General features: G+C 42.0%; 1 protein-coding gene across 1 annotated transcript in view; it reads left to right on the top strand.

The window, feature by feature from the left end:
* The window catches only part of fmnl1b (formin-like 1b), a 42,034-nt gene that overhangs the window by 9,475 nt on the left and 16,293 nt on the right, over positions 1-16,266 (top strand). The window contains exons 2-9 of the mRNA XM_084077700.1: positions 4,177-4,260; positions 5,485-5,568; positions 5,829-5,902; positions 6,785-6,868; positions 7,502-7,645; positions 12,131-12,218; positions 13,113-13,189; positions 13,670-13,763. Coding sequence (XP_083933826.1) covers positions 4,177-4,260; positions 5,485-5,568; positions 5,829-5,902; positions 6,785-6,868; positions 7,502-7,645; positions 12,131-12,218; positions 13,113-13,189; positions 13,670-13,763 — 729 coding nt within the window. The remainder of the gene's footprint in view (positions 1-4,176; positions 4,261-5,484; positions 5,569-5,828; positions 5,903-6,784; positions 6,869-7,501; positions 7,646-12,130; positions 12,219-13,112; positions 13,190-13,669; positions 13,764-16,266) is intronic.

The following is a 16,266-nucleotide window of genomic DNA, read 5'->3' as shown; positions in this document are numbered from 1 at the left end:
GCAGATCTACAAGCTCATAGCGCGGAACTCGGTGCCGCGCTATGAGCTTGAATATCTGCTATTTTTGAATAGCCAAAGAAATCTTAAAATGACACAGATGCGTTCCCGGTCTTAAAGGGTTAATGCACCTAGGTTATAGGAGGATTATAAAGAGTGACATCCGTAGTGTTACTTGAACTCAGTGTTACTTGAACTCACACAGCGGAAAAATGAACGTATACACCATAAACACTACGCAAGTGCAACAGATCACTGAATGAACAGACCACTAACAAACTGATCAACTCAAAACGAATAGTCATTAATAAACCAGCTCTTTGTAACACAGCTGTATTCACCGTAAACAGATCCGGTTTATCCTCTGTTGCAAGATCGTCCAGTCAGCTTTTTTAGATTTGTTTTTGGCTTTTCTGCCTTTATTGATAGTTATTAAGGGAAGATTGACAGGAAAGAGGGAGAGAGAGACGGTGAGAGACACACAGCAAAGGCCGCTGGGAACGGGACTCGAACCCGCGACGCGCTGTCAGGCTACACCAGAGTCTAAGTGCCTGGACCGCTAGGCCAGCGATCCGGGCCCAGTCAGCTATTTCCAACCAGTCCCTATCGATTCACCAGCATCATTTATCAAGGCTGATTTATCTTGTGGAGAGTGCCATTGATTCGCTACGTCACGTGCTAGCCACTGTTAGTCCTGTTATTCAGCACAGAGCTAATAATATTACAGTCATTGAAGAACATTAAAGTTGAATGTTCGGCTTAGATAATGCAGTAGATATGAGGTGGGGGGGGGGCGAAAGTGTATTAAGCCTGACTTATTATAATTAGTTATGCACCGGTGTCGAGCACCTGAAATAGCAGGTCTACATGCTCACAATACGTCACAGTGCAGCGTATTGGGAGCTATTTTTGGTGTGCGACACCCGCCGGCAACAAAGTATAACTGAGGCTTTAGTTGTCTAATGATCTGAAACAATGCTCCTTCAGCCATCCATTCTAATGTGTTAGCCTTTAGATGGGTGCATTAGGTACCAAAAGTTTAAGTACTCAATATGCAAAATGTCCCATTTCAAGATTTCAAAATGAATGAAAATCATTTGAAAATAGCAGATCTACAAGCTCACAGCTTGAGCTTGTAGATCTGTTATTTTCAAATAGCCATATTATATAGGGCTGAAAGTGGTTAATGGATGTTTTGTAATGATAATCCAAATCTACAAAGTAACTAGTAACTACAGTTTTCAAATAATTGAAGTGGAGTAAAAAGTACAATATTTTTAGTAAAAGTATTGAATATTGGAAATAGTAAAGTTAGTAAAGTAATAGTAATAGTAAAGTAAAAATACCCCCAAGTTGTACTTAAGTACAGTACTCAATTAAATGTACTTAGTTACAATATCCACCACTGCTGTATACTGTGTATCCATAACAATCAACTCAAACAGACGACCGGCCCAGACCAATATCATACAACAAGACTCAAATTCACAGATTATCTCGGCTAAATTGTGGAATGCAAGATTTCGCCGTGAGCTCCTTGGGGAGGCTCTGCGTTAAAAAGCTTACAATAAAGCACCACTAAGCAGCCCCTGAAGCCTGCAACGGTCCTGAGAGGCAGACTCACCATCCCAGCATTGATGACTCCACACTTTGACTGACCTTGTGGCATCTGCTGCGAGCCAGGACATCTGTACTCGGTTACAGTGACTTAGACAGCAGCGGGGGATATGGAATAAGGTGGGCAAGGCGGAGGAGGAGGAGGGGGATAAAGTGATGGAGAGAGGAGGATGAGGCGAGGAGGAGTGGGAAGGGAATAAAGAGATGGAGAGAGGAGGATGAGGCAAGAAGGAGGAGGAGGAGTAAGCAAAGCGGAGAGATAACTATGTTTTGTCCTTGAGTGTCAGTCTCCCGTCGACTAGCCTAGTTTCACGACGTGTGGCACGGATGTGTATGAGTTATAATTGGTACAGAGTGTGTGTGTGTGTGTGTGTGTGTGTGTGTGTGTGTGTGTGTGTGTGTGTGTGTGTGTGTGTGTGTGTGTGTGTGTGTGTGTGTGTGTGTGTGTGTGTGTGTGGTTTAGACGGGACAGGCGGCTGAAGCTTCAGGCACCGCTGTCATTATGTAGGACACTACTGAGTGTGTGCGTGTGTGTGTCAGCCCATGTCTGGGTGACGAGCACCTTTCGTTCTAAACTTTCACAATTGCTACTTAAGCAGCAAGGGGCAATTCAAGGCCTTTTCCCCATGCAAATAAGCCTTTGGAGATAAAAGCTTGCATGTTGTGTTTACACAATAACATGCCAAAGGGTTGGGCTGAGGTTTCAGTCACTGTTCCTGTCCATAAATCATACAGTATATACTCCTGGGTGACGAGAGCATGGTTACAGCTGTGTGTTTGTTTTAAAAGTTCAAAATAAACCAAGTGAAACCTTAAGTCCCAGCAATCAACCAACAGTAGCCTGTACAATGACAGCATTATGCAGTCTGATGCATCGACTGCTTTTGGTGTTAAAGGCTTAGTGTCGACACAGATGTCGTTTGTTGGTTTGCAGGGAATGGCAAGGAACAGAGAGCTGTGGGTATCCATGTGAAAGTTATGACACTGTAGTGTGTGTTAGTTTCTAAGGATATTTCTGCTTTAGAGCAAGAAAGTGTGTGTGTGTGTGTGTGTGTGTGTGTGTGTGTGTGTGTGTGTGTGTGTGTGTGTGTGTGTGTGTGTGTGTGTGTGTGTGTGTGTGTGTGTGTGTGTGTGTGTGTGTGTGTGTGTGTGTGTGTGTGTGTGTGTGTGTGTGTGTGTGTGTGTGTGTGTGTGTGTGTGTGTGTGTGTGTGTGTGTGTGTGTGTGCGCGCGCGTATACAGAGAAAATGAATGACAAACAAGTTGAACAACCTAGGTCAAGCTCTGGATATGAAGCCATTGCATTGAGTCTGGCTTTGTGCAATGATATTGTGTGAGCACTGATTAGTTGAGACACAAGCTTGTTTTAGGCCTATAATTAATCACTTTCCACTTTCCAAAACATGAGATAAGACTAGACATTACATTTTGGAGAAGGGTATTGATTTGATGAGGCAACAACGGTTTAAATCTGAGGCTGCTTACAAGCAGTGCGCTACTGTTTCAAACAATTAACATTTAATACCATTAGTGCTAACTAAGGGCCCCAGTTTATAGATCGTATTCTTTAGTAAATCTCAAGGACCCGGTGATATCATGGGGCCCAAAATGTCAACTAGTTCCCTGCCTTGTGAGTACTTAAGCCTTCTTCTGAGAAATGCTCTCATATTTTTTGCCTCATTGGGTACAAACACAGTTATGTTATGGCAACCAGCCGGGGAGCAACAGTAGCCATCTGTGTCTGCTCTAATAGCCTGTAATGCTACCAGAATGCATCACCACTCACCTCTGTGTCACAGAGCCACTGTCTGCCTTGACTGGCACGTAATGAAATCATCGACGACGGAGCCATGCATTATTGAGAGAAGCTCCATAATGATAGAGTGACCGGCGGCATTGTTGGGGGATGAGTGTATTTGTATCTTTATTGTTGTTCTCCGGTCTGTCTGGGGTTTCAGGTAACGCATGGCAACATGGCAAGTATCAGCAGAACTCGCAAACAGACCTTACGTCAGCAGTAGTGTAAACAGTATGTATTACTGATGTACAGTACCTGTCAAGCGCTCAAAAATATTGTATGAAATCTACCTTTGAAGATTTCCTTGAACAGTCACACAGGCTGAGGAGGAGCCATTATGTGAAGGTTTCCTTGTCATGAAGAGAGCCAGTTCAGCGGCTCTGTGTTGTCATTGTTGATGTCAAATAATAGTGTTCTCTCACAGAAACAGAAATTGACAAAAATCTACAGATACAGCACGCATCAAAAGCTTGGAGTCATGCATGGAGACTTTCAACCCCCCTCTCTCTATCTATCATGAAACTATCATATGAAAGCTGTCTGTCTGTCTGTCTGTTGGGGGTCATTTAGCTGGTCCCCAGCTAAATATGTTAATATAGCATCCCAATAATTTTTACCTTTTATAGGGGCCGTGGCCAAATACATAACATTTTGGGGGTCCTTGACATGAAAAAGTTTGAGAACCCTGGCTTAACTCACTCGCTGTCTGTCTGTCTGTCTGTCTGTCTGTCTGTCTGTCTGTCTGTCTCTCTCTCTCTGTTTCAGAACACTATGAATCTGCCTCCAGACAAAGTGAAGATCCTCAGTCAGTACGACAGTGAGAAGAAATGGGACCTGGTCTGTGATCAGGTGGGTTATGCAGCCTTTTCTTATAACACTGAAAGACGTTTTCCGTCCAACCCAGCCAACAGCTGGCCACGTATACCAGCATCTGTCACCATGAATGAAGCTCTGCCTGGTTACTAAAGAGAAGAAGTGGATGCCCCAGACATCTTGGTCTCTTGGATGGCATACTGTACACTACAGTCGTATGTACAGTACTGTACTACCATAATAATGTCACCTTATATCTTCACAGTGGTTCTGTTTTTGTAAAAAAAACTATCTGACTCGCACGCTAGTGTTGCACACAGAAAATGGCTGATCTACAAGCTCACACGTGCAACCAAGTATAACTCAGGCTTTAGCTACATACTGTACAGTACAGCAGTGGTTCTAAAAGTGGGGTCTGGGGACTCCTAGGGGTCCTTGAGGGGATCCCCAAAGGGTCCCCAAATCAGTTGAACCACTTTTAACCCTAAATACTGTACTGTGCATTGGCTATTTGAAAATATCCGATCTACAAGCTAACAACGCAAGCTTGTAGATCTACTATTTTCTAAAAGTTTGGAATATTTTTGTAACATTTTAACAACCCAAATGTTGTATGGGGTCCCTGGCACCAAATATTTTCAGATGAGGGTCGGCAGCCAAATACATAATAACTTAGGGGGTCCTTGACAAAAAGTTTTAGAAGCACTGCAGAACATGCCACGGAGCCTGGCGGTTGATGTGCTGAGACTCACGTACAGTACTTTGTGGATCAAAAGGTAGTATCCTTACTCTACACTGTAACAGAAGACAAGTGAAACCTCCAGTTGACATACTAACACAGTATTGTGCCTATACCCCCCATGCTCTCTCACACACAGCCCATCAATATTGCAGGTTGCTGTGGCAACTGTGGTGAGGCCCATAATGTCTTGGTGGGAGAGTGACACGCGATACGTCGTATAACGTCCTAGTTGAATGGTGATGCTAATGCTTTCCGTGAGGTCGTCAAAAATCGTGGTCCAGTTAAATGAGTTACATCATGGGCTCTGATGTACTTCAAAAGAATGTGTCTCTGTGGATGCTAGTTAAAATGAATTGTGCATGGATAAGTGTCATTACGTATGTCTGTGTAAAGGTTCCAGCTGGGCTCTGCCCCTTTGGTCTATTCAAACATAATTAAAGGTATGTGTTTGTGTGTGTGCCGTCTGTGTGTTGTGCGTGTGTGTGTGTGTGTGCGTGCGTGTACACTTCTGTATGCAGGAACGGTTCCAAGTGAAGAATCCACCCTCTGCCTATCTGGACAAGTTGAAAAGTTATCTGGACCATGGAGGGGTCACCAGGAAGGTACCACTGCTCAGTGTTCAATAGTCTGACATTCAGGTCCCAAATACAGCTTGGGTTTTTGTTGAGCCAAATAAGTATAACTGCATTCGTATTTCAATTATAAATCGTGACGGAGCATGCTTTCTTTTAGCGTTATTTAGGGAAGAGTCCATATAGCTGCCTGTCTCCTGGGTGAACATTCCGCAGTCAGCTCTGTGTTTTGAAAAATAATAATTAAAAACATTGCTCTGTTTTATGATCTTGTTTGTATGTGTTGGCAGTTTAAGAGGCGTGTCCAGGAATCCACCCAGGTCCTGAGAGAACTGGAGATCTCCCTGAGGACAAATCACATTGGGTGAGGACCTTCTCCAGCCTCCTTTTTTACCTTATTTTCCTGAAAGAAATGCATTTCAGAAGCTCAAATCTTACAGTAGCTAAAGCAAAGACGCTGAGTGTATTGGGCAAAGGAGGCCTAAAACTATCAATTCTGACAATAAAATATATCTTTCTGTGTCAACACTGGATAAAGTATTGTTGCTGTTGTTCAAAGCAAAGTTGTTCAGCTTGAGGGTTGAAGTTTTGAGAGTGTTAAAGTGTTAAAACAGATTTGATTGTCTTCCCTTCCAGCAGATCCTGGAAAGATGTACTGTAACCAAATATCTGCCCTATTCAGCTTTGTAAGCTATTTCATTATCAGGCTATCTAATTGATCAAATCTGATGAATTCTTATTCTGGTGAACCTTCTGATCCTAAATCAGTGATGTACAGTATAGAATTGATCAAACGAATCAAGAAGAACAAAATCATTGATGTTTACCAGTGTGCCATCCACTGTCCAGCAAAACTGTGAGAAAAGAAACCCCCAGATGATCAAACTTTAAACATGGAGGATACTAGTCCTTTATCTGTCTTAATAGATCTCATTGCCACCGTTTCAGTCGTTTCATTGTTGTGGCTGAAACCTTCTGTTTATTCAATTGTATTTATTTTAATTATTTTAGATGATACATTTTCTTCCCTGATTGTGAAGCACTTTGTAACTTGGTGTTGAACAGTGGTAAACAAATAAAGGTTATTATTATGTGATTACTTAAAATTGAGTACTTTTAATACTCTTAAGCAGGTAAATCTAATGGATAACATTGTGGCTTTGTCTTTAGTCTTAGGTTGTATATGATGAGATAATTAATACTGTACAATACCTGTAATCTTATCATCTGTATTTTCCTCTCACAGCTGGGCCCAGGAGTTCCTAAGTGAGGAGAACCGAGGTCTGGATGTTCTTGTGGATTACCTGTCTTTCGCTCAGTGTGCTGTCATGTGAGTTCCATACGTTCTTCTTTTTTTAAATGACAGTTGAAAACATTTCACCAAATTACAAGTAGTAGATATCATGTCACTTACAGAGAGCAGTAGAACTCTTTAGCAGATGAACGACATTGACTTAAAACCCTTCCCTGCTTCGTGTCTGGGTAGCTCAGTCGGTAGAGCACTCGCCTTTGGACCGCAAGGTTCTGGGTCCGATTCCGGCCACCACCAACTCAGTGTATGAGTAGCATGGCTTGGGAAACAAAGTTCTGCAGTAAGTCCTGGGAGCTGATGGTAGGTGTTGTGCTCAACCTCAGCAATCCATCTTCCAGAGGGGTAAAGGGGACAGACACCCTCGTTCTAAGGACGATACTGACAATAAGCCACTCCAACTGACCCCTGACCTTCCCTGCTTAACAGTGGGTTACAGAGAGATAGCGTGCCAAATGGCCTGAAGATTTGTTGAGCTCAGACAAGGATCTTTTAACAGTGGGTTACAGAGAGATAGCATGCCAAATGGCCTGAAGATTTGTGGAGCTCAGACAAGGATCTTTTAATTGCCAGTCAACTGAAAATGAAGCTCCATGACAGTTCATGCAGTATAAATGCAGACTTTTCTATTCATGATTTTTCTTTTCACTGCAGGTATGACATGGACAGTTTGGACAATGGTGCTGTGCCCACAGATAAAAGTAAACCTGTAGAGAGATCGCTGGAAGACTTGAGCAGGAGTGCCAGCAACTCGCCTACCCACAGTGCCTCCAAATCTGGCAAAGGCTTCGGGGTCAGGTAAGAATCCCAGTTTTGAGTGCTTTGCTTGTTGGCTTTCATGTGTTTCATTCAGCAGAGGACAGTAACGAAGTACATTTACTTGAGTACTGTACTCAAGTAAATGTTGAGTCTGTGCTTTCCTACATTTCAAAGACAAATATTTAACTATTGACTCCACTACATTGGGGAGGGGGGAGAAAGTACATTATGAATGAACCACTTCAGTCCTATTTCAAATATGGTGAAAACAGCAGATCTACAAGCTCACAACGCATCATCATGAGCTTGTTGATCTGCTATTTTCACTATATTTGATATTTTGTTAAAGCTTTGGGGATTTTGGGGGAATATATATGTGTATATATATTACTTTAAAATGTCTCATTTTGAATACTTAAAAGCATGTCCTTTTGAATACTTAAGTCTTTTTAAAAGCAAGTATTACATTACTTTAACTGAAGTACACATTTGACGGAGCAACTTTCACTTGTAGTTGAGTAATATTTGACCAGTCAAAAAGGAGTAAAACACTGTGCGTGTTGTCTTTCATGTGTTGCGTTGAATCTCAGAGTCACTGTGAACGGCTGCCAGTTTCACTGTATTTACATAAAGCAGGTCACACAAATGCATGTATAGCACACTGAGTGTGTGCATTGGCAGCTTGCTCATGCTCTCATGCTGTTTATGTAGATACATTTACACACATGCAAACACATGCTTGCTCACACACACACACACACACACACACACACACACACACACACACACACACACACACACACACACACACACACACACACACACACACACACACACACACACACACACACACACACACACACACACACTCTATAGAGTTCTCAACGGGCCTGAAAATTAAGGCCCGGCCCTGACTGGGCCCTACTGGGCCGGCTGAGGCTCAGCCCGGCCTGAACAATTATCATACTTTTAGGCCCGAAACCCCCCCAAAAAACGAAAAGATGTCATTATGTGCTTAATGTCCTCAAAGTCACGCATCCAACAAGCTTTGAACTGAGCAGATTGGATATTCCTTTCCAGAGATAAGTGTTCACTTTGAGCGGCATCCAACACATCCACTGGCATTTCCGTTAGGCCGCTAGGGGCAGTTGAAATTTCTTTGTTGAGGGTAATAGATTATTATTATTTTTTTTATTCGGAAGTTGAGGTCCGACTAATTAGCATACATTTTGGGGGCGGCCCGCCCGAAAACGGCGGGTCGGGTTCGGGCAGATTTTGAGAACTCTAGTAGACCGTCACACACACACACACACACACACACACACATTTAGTATCAAAGTTAGTTTCCAATACCAATTAGGGGAGATTGCTTCAGAGACACCAGAACATTACACGTTTTGGGGGGAGTTCCATTCAGATATTTTGACCCTTTTTTTTTATCTCACCAGCAGTCTTCATCAAGACTTTTTGTCTCCGCCAGGCCGAAAGGCATGCGAGAGAGTATGTTTTCCACCCCGTCCGTCCGTCCGTCCGTCCGTCCGTGTGTCCGTCCGTCTGTGACCAGCTAATCTCCGGCACCGTTGTCTTGATCGCAGCGAAACTGTGCACACACACTCCCTGGATGCCAATTCAGAACCTTTGCCCCAAATTCTTCTCATGGGCCTTTTATAGCGCCACCAGGAGGCCGATTTGTGGAAAACATCTTTTTTGACAGTACTCCTACAGATTTTGTCCAAAAGTCACGCAAATCGGTACACAGTATCTCTATAGTTATTAAACGAAACGGGTCTTTCAGATTTCTCATATTCCATCCTGATTGGCTAAAAATGGCTTCCAAAGTTTACAGGAGTGCTCCGTTTTGAACAAAATGCCTCAAATCATGAACACAGCATGCAATTTCCGTGAAATTTTGCACGCACATTCCCATTAGGCCGAGGAAGAACTACCATTTGCATTTTTTCAAATCAGCCTCATGGTGGCGCTATAACTGCACCGATCTGTGTAAAACTTTGTATGCGCACTCCCTAGAGGTCAAGGAAAAACCTCTGCCCTGCTTTTTTCACATTTGCCTTTTATAGTGCCACCAGGAGGCCGACTTACGTAAAACACATTATTTTATACTACTCCTTCCAGTTTTATCCAAATTTCACGCAAATCGGTACACATGATCTCTATAGTCATGTGATCACGACGGATGTGTTTGATTTTTCATATTCCATACTGATTGGCTAAGATTGACATCTAAAGTTTGCATTATTGGCTTGTTTTGAACAAAATTCTGCAAATCATGAACGCGCGCACCGTCCGATTGCGGTCCAACTTTGCACGCACATTCACACTATGTTGAGGAACAAATGCCACCCTTTTAACATTGGCCTGTTATAGCGCCACCAGCAGGTCTAATTTAGCGAAACAAATGTTTTTTAACAAAATGCCTCAAACCATGAATGCTGTCAGTGTCCGATTGTCGTGCAAGGCCTAAGAAGAAATGGCACCCTTTTCACGTTGGCCTATTATAGCGCCACCAGGAGGCCACAATAGCCTACCTGACCTGGCGGAGACCTGTGCTCCGAGGAGCACTTTTTCTAGTTTAATTTGATTTTAATTTGGGAATTAGGCATTTCAAATTCATGCACAGCAATCTAGATTTCAAAATCATTCTTATTATTAGGTCCATATATTGACAGAAAATAAGTGATCATATCAATGGGTGTGCGTACCTGCACGTGTGAATTAAATTAAATGTATTAATATGATAATCCACAATATATTGTGCATTGTGTCATAAACTATATCACAGATTCATCATTATACAACAATGAAGACAATTACAATGGACAAAGGGATAAAGGAACAGTGCCCTCTCTTCATAATCATCAGAATTGTACTATTCTTAAAGAGGGAGAGGAATGCATTATGCTGCAGCTGCAGAGCAAATAACTACATTGACATTCCTATAGTTCTCTTGTGGCATTCCACTTAAATTAAAATGTCAGTCGTATAGAGATGTCCTTCAACCGCTTTACAACTAATTTAGCCACATGAAAACCTCATCTATCTGGGATTTTGGTGTTGTATAGTTCATATTTAGATTTTTGATTCAAAATTAGCAAAAACAGCAGATATATAAGCTCACGTGTGACTTCCCGGTGCATTGTATGCTTGTAGAATCTCTTTGAGTGGTTAAAATTCGGTACGGTGCGGTGTACGTCTGGAAATTGTATGTTCGTTAGAAAAATCTGACAGGCTTTCTGGTTTTCCTTCATAATCAGCGCTGTGAATATTTCATAAACTGTGATGGGTAATAATAAACGTCTAATTACATTTAGCACATAGCTTGAACAGAAGATAGCTAGGCTGTGTAATTTGTCCTGTGGTGTATTACATTTGCGGTGTCCTAGTCTTCATAATGTCCGTGTATTTGTAATGATGTTGACACACAGCGTGCGAATAAACATGCATGCAAACCGCATGCACACAATCTAAGACAACAAACTGTCTCAGAGGTCTAATCTTTCTCATCTGGAACAACTGCATTCTTGTCAGGATAATTACTATGTACTGTACTGTACTTATGTATGTTATCAGGGGACCTGCAGTTTGGCAACGTGATCCTTGCATCCGTGTGAGGTTTGAACGTATGAGTGTATGAATGTCAGAAATGTCTGCAATGCTCAATTTGACAGAAACTCCTGCTCGTCGTGCGGCGACTGGGCGGTTCCATTTTGTTGAGGACACACTGTCACTGATGCCTCCCATGTCCCAACGGGGGTGTGATTGTGATGATGTCTCAGCCGTCGCCCTTGGCCCCGCGAAGGCCTTTCACCCATCTGCCTCCGTGTCTGTCAGCTCTTCAACTCTATTTCAACTCTATTTCACTTGTTCTCCCATCGTCTCCCCACCTCTCTCATATATGCATTGAATTCATTCATTCATGAAGTTGTTTTGAATGCTCATGGGTTGATTAAGAACTCTTTTCTCACCTTTGCTACTTTACCAGCCTCTATGATCTGTTGTTTACAGTGTACTATTGCATATCGTATTTATATAGTTTCTAGCTTATTTTGGCTTATCTTGATACTTTGAGGATATTGCTGTAAATAATGAGTAAATGTTTCTATAGTGTTGCTTTCAGTGTAATGCACCAACCTCACCAAAATACATTCCTTGTATGTTCAAACATACCTGGCAATGAAAATAATTGTTATTCTGACATACTGTGCATTATGACATATACGCTGATGAAGGCTTAGGCCAAAACATTTCTTACTTCCCTGTGCTTCACCATATTGTAATTTTTGATTAAAATCATTTTAAGATATGGATTTAATATACGCTGGGGTGTGAACCATTCTGAACCATTTCATGCTATTCCTTTTTCCCCAAACATTTTACAATAATATGTGATCCAATGGGAGCTCAAAATTACACTACGCCGACTATTACGTTATGTGCTATCACTGCTCTAGCTATGTAGTGAGAGACACAGCGATAATGGAAGGAATTGAACTCTCTCCACCACAGGAAAGCCCTGAGGACCTCACGCGTTGCCAGCCAGCGAGATGATGTTCACCTCTGCATCATGTGCTTACGTGCCATCATGAACTACCAGGTACCAGGCTCTTTCCCTGAATGATTAAGCCTCTCTATGCACAGAATAGTCCATAATCCTTCTGTCCATTATCCTTTGTTGCTTGTATGCCCTTACACCTAGGATAAGGGCCCTGGGTTGACAGGGGCCCTCAGAGATACCATGGTTTATAGATCTTATTATTCTGGGGTCCACATTGATATGTTGTCTTTGGACTGTCGTGGAATTCTAGATCAATCAGCAATCAATAAGGCACATAGGAGTCGCGACAATATTCTAGGTGGAGGTGGTTATGCTTTATGTACATGATATCATGGTCAGAAGTACATTAACACTCATGTCAGTGGTACGGTAGTTCTGCCTCGAGCACAAGGAAGAGATCATTGTTATACTGTAGCTGCTTCAAGGACAAACTGAACCATGATACAGTAGGCTGTACCAAAACAATAGCTATTAGGCCTAGTGGGACATCTAGGCTCTGAAAGCTGTCTTAATATAATTTATTGTAGAAGTATTATAAGGGATGGTATAATCAAGGTTAGATATAAGCAGCCATATAACTTCTTCCTCAGGACCCATAATTCCAAATGCCCATTACGTGAAAAATGTTTAAAAAAATTGCATACGTACCATTAAACCAACTGGTTGATTGATCTACTTAGATGATAGATGGAACCTCTATACTGTGTAGGGTTTTGTAATGATAATGATAGCGACCTTCCCATAATGCATACTCTGTGTGTGTGTGTGTGTGTGTGTGTGTGTGTGTGTGTGTGTGTGTGTGTGTGTGTGTGTGTGTGTGTGTGTGTGTGTGTGTGTGTGTGTGTGTGTGTGTGTGTGTGTGTGTGTGTGTGTGTGTGTGTGTGTGTGTGTGTGTGTGTGTGTGTGTGTGTGCGTGCGCGTGTGTGCGTGCAGTCTGGCTTCAACTTGGTGATGACCCACCCCTGCTGTGTCAACGAGATCACTCTTAGCCTCAACAATAGGAATCCTCGGTAAGGCTTGTGGTGTGTGGTAGCGGACACAATATATGGCGTGTGTGTATTTGATCTCTCACACATCCCCCTAGGTGCTGTGTTCAGAGTAATGTTAATTTGTAATATGTTACATAACATTGCTGTCAAGCTGAAACCTTGTATCTCCATATTTAAATGTTTTATTTTTTTGTGTTAATTAATGCCCTATTTCGTCATACTACAGTGTCACACAAATGTAGCAAAAATAGCAGATATACAAGTTGTGAACTTGTAGATCTGCTAAGTGTGTCTGTGGGTTTTATATACAATATTGAACCAATGAAAAGTTAATAAGAGCTTGTGTCTAAATAACAACTACATTAGATCCATTGGAACACAGGCTCTTCTTTCCATTTCCTGAAAAGTAACAGTTTTTGGACATACAAGGTTTCCACTTGACAGCGACAATAACTTCACATAGACCAACATGTAAACAATGTTCCATGCCTCCATCCCCAGGACCAAGGCTCTGGTGCTGGAGCTGCTAGCTGCTGTTTGTCTAGTGAGAGGAGGCCATGACATCATCCTCTCTGCCTTCGACAACTTCAAAGAGGTCAGATGGCCCTCCAAGATGATGGAGGCTCAGAGCCACTCTCTTTTCTTTTCTGAATGCGAATTTATTATTATGCTTCCCTAATATTAGAACTGCATGAACATCCCTATTCTGGGGGCAAACATTCGGCGAAAATAGCAGATCTACAACGTCACCATGTCATTGTTTTCCTAATGGCAGAATGTGCTTTGTTTGTGTGCTTATGAGCTAAAAGTTGAATTTTGAGACCTTTTTCAGCATGGCACAGAAGCATCAAAAGATGATTGACAGTTTTTGGACTTACAGTATATCTTGGCCAGCTACTGTAGCTTCCCCTAAAGTTCTACATTGCTTTACATTTGCATGATTTCATTGTCAAAGTTTTGACAATGGAATCCCTGTATTGTAGTTGACCAAAAGTTATTTATAATGAATGATATGACGAATATTTTTCTAATATTAGTTATCCCTAACTAAACATAGGGTAGATTTTGATTCCTACAATTGAATGTTAGGGACTGGTATTCTGGTTATTCTCACACCGTGTTGAAAATCAGGTTAGGCTCACTCCCATACCCCCCACCCTCATGTCAGCTGTCAAGCCCAGCTGTTCCACAAACAGCCTAAATGGAGTGATGAGACATTGATATGTGAAACACTTGTTGCGTTCTCTCTCCGCTGTCTGAGAAGGCAGCAACTGTTGTCAGCAGATCACCTCTTGTGGTTACAACAAGCAAGACAGAATGGAGTCTTGCATCGACCTAGGATAGGCTATTATTAGCAATGGTGGAGGATGCTAGGACCCTACCCTGCAACAGGCCCCTTAGCAGTATCTGGTGTTGGTTGGTCACTGTGAACAGGGCACAAAGTTAACTTACATCATATGGCCACTGAAGATTTAGAATTCTCTCAGAGTAGTTCAGAAAACATTTCTTGACGATTTTCTTTTTAAAGTGTTTCAATATGTATATTCTGATAGCAATCATTGCTATTGTGTTTGTTCAATAACGTGGGTTTCCCTGTCTCTCAAGCTCTTTAGTAAATAGAAAATGCATTTTCAGGTCAGGATACCAATGTTATCCAATCAGGATAGAGAACGCATGCAGGCTACAGGATACACAAGAGAAATTGGAAGTGATAAATGGGTACTCTCTCCTGATTGGCTGAAATTGGCAAACCATCTGAAAATGTATTTTCTGTTTATTAAAGAACTGGAGAGATGTGGAGACCTGTGTTACTGAACAAACATTCTATACAGCAATGATTACTATCAGAAAATATGCTTTTTCTTTTTACAAAGAACCCCAAAAAATCACTTCCACTACCTTTAATGCATTTGTAGTGTCAATGATCAGCATTTTGTATAGTTTTTCTACATGGACTAATCTGAATTTGAGAATTTACATTGTTTTGACCAACTGCCTACCCTGTCTATTCTCAGAGATCATTTAATAAGCCCTATATACTTCATTGTATGACAAAGAGCTAAAATAGCAGATCTACAAGCCCAAAACACCTTACATCGTGTGGCATTGTGAGTTTGTAGATCTGCTATTTCCACAATTTTAAAAATCTATTAAATAGATTTTGGTAATTATTTTGAAAATGTTCCCAAAATAACAAACTGTTATGAACGCACCATAGTTCCATTTGGGTTGTATCTGCTGAAAGAGATGGCTTGTCATCTGGACTATGGAATTGGAAGGATTCCATGTATCCTCCATGGGGAGGATGGGGGCATACGGTTGATCCCTCTGGCCTCCTTTCCTGTAACTCTGCATTTTGGATATACACTGTCTGGTCTTAGTACGGCTCACTATGCAGCAGTTGTGGGTACATTTACTTCTTTTAAAGGGCCTGTAATATGACACAGTCAGCGATAGGCATCATCTCAACGATATACACGAGGTTCTGAAATATTTACATCTACGAGTGACTACACCTGTCCACACTTTTCAAGAAAACTATAAATGCAGTTAATAATTGACATGATTAACTACTGTTTGTGATGCCGTTTCACTTACTGCTGAGTCACATTTGAGGCTTTTGCACCGCACATTTTCAGGTGTATTCTGGAGGCTAATTTGTATGGTTAGAAGTAAAATTCACCGTTTACCTGATCATAGTGATGGTAAATAACATGAGAATCTGTGGTCGTTGAGCTGAATATATGAACAGATTGATTTCAACCGCAATGTCAGAACCTGTCCTTTTCAATCCACCAAATCATCTGGTGAGGCTGGTCAGTGCCAGGCCGAGAAGAGGCCTATCGGTTACCACGATGGCATCTCCTGTAACACAGCAAGTGGCACTTGTTTTGGTACACTGACGACGACCGCAATGTGTGTGGGTGAGAGAGAGAGGAGGTAGAGATGGAGAGATAAACAGAGAGCACATGGCGGAGGAGTAAAGTAGAGGTGGACAGGCACTGTGCCAAGGGCTGGCTCGTGTGACCCTTGGCAGCAGAGCGTGGGCATTGTTTTGGGCTCCGCAGGGAGGAGGGCCTGGCATGGTGCATTATTTA

Source organism: Gymnoscopelus microlampas (assembly GCF_963454915.1).
Source record: "Gymnoscopelus microlampas genome assembly, chromosome: 14".
NCBI classification, from domain to species: Eukaryota; Metazoa; Chordata; class Actinopteri; order Myctophiformes; family Myctophidae; genus Gymnoscopelus; species Gymnoscopelus microlampas.
This window is presented reverse-complemented; position numbering and strand designations above follow the sequence as displayed.